Below are 958 nucleotides of genomic sequence, written 5' to 3' on the forward strand. Positions count from 1 at the left end.
TAACAAAAAAGCAGACCGAGAAAGGAGGACCAAAGTAGATAGAATAGATTGAAAAGAAACAAAACTCATACCGATCAGCGGTTGAATAAAAAGGAACCTGATTTAACTTATGATGCACAAATCGATAGAACCGTAAGGAGATGAAGCTACTGGTGCTGAATCAAACACAGATTTTTCAGGAAACCGAGACGCATCCCGCCAAATTTCACAAAAAAAATCCAACAAGCAACCGGGAAGAGCGATGAATATGTTCAGAAATAAAACATCATTTTTCCAGAGAAAAACACTCACACAGCCATTCTTGAAGATTAGCAGAACTAGTTGACGACGATCGGCACAGATCACCTACGATCAAAAGATTCACCTTGAAGCTAAATCGAGATCAAATCGAAGCCCATGCAAACATATAACAAATTCGAACGTGTACATTTACAGATAAATCTGCAACATACGTATTATACGAATTCAGAAAGCCCTGAAGTTCAAAAACCTCGGGCGAAAACGATGATAAAGAAAAATCTTACTCTCGGTCTGATTCCTAGATTTCGAACGATTTTCGAGAACGAGTATCAGAAGAAAATCAAAGAACGGTTATTCGAATCAATGGCGGTGGTCGGAGATCGCCGGCGGCAAGAGATGACCGGAGAAACGGACTGTGACGGATTAGGAACTCAGTCGAAGGGGGAGAGAACAAAAACAGGAGAACTGGGGTTAGTTTTGGGTTTTCGTAAAATAAGGAGGGCAAAATGGTAAAAATGGGAATGAAAAACGATATAAACAGGTATTTTTTTTGGTCATTTATGTTAGGATCCATATTTTGACTCGTGAGTTTCTTAATTATCATTTATTTTCATTGCCAGCTATTGAGATTTTATACTTATCCAAATTAAAAAGCCAATAAAACATGAACAAAAGATCGAAATTAAAAGTGTATATATATATATATATATATATATAT

General features: G+C 36.7%; 1 protein-coding gene across 1 annotated transcript in view; it reads right to left on the reverse strand.

Moving 5' to 3' along the window:
• LOC104798509 (phosphomevalonate kinase) overlaps positions 1-705 on the reverse strand; it is a 4,158-nt gene extending 3,453 nt beyond the window's left edge. The window contains exons 1-2 of the mRNA XM_010520635.2: positions 525-705; positions 292-345 (exon numbers count right to left, since the gene is read on the reverse strand). Of these exons, the coding sequence (XP_010518937.1) occupies positions 292-299 (8 nt within the window). The 5' untranslated portion in view covers positions 300-345; positions 525-705. The remainder of the gene's footprint in view (positions 1-291; positions 346-524) is intronic.
• Positions 706-958: the final 253 nt, after the last annotated feature.

This window comes from Tarenaya hassleriana, unplaced genomic scaffold (assembly GCF_000463585.1).
Source record: "Tarenaya hassleriana unplaced genomic scaffold, ASM46358v1 Cleome54, whole genome shotgun sequence".
Classification (NCBI taxonomy): Eukaryota; Viridiplantae; Streptophyta; class Magnoliopsida; order Brassicales; family Cleomaceae; genus Tarenaya; species Tarenaya hassleriana.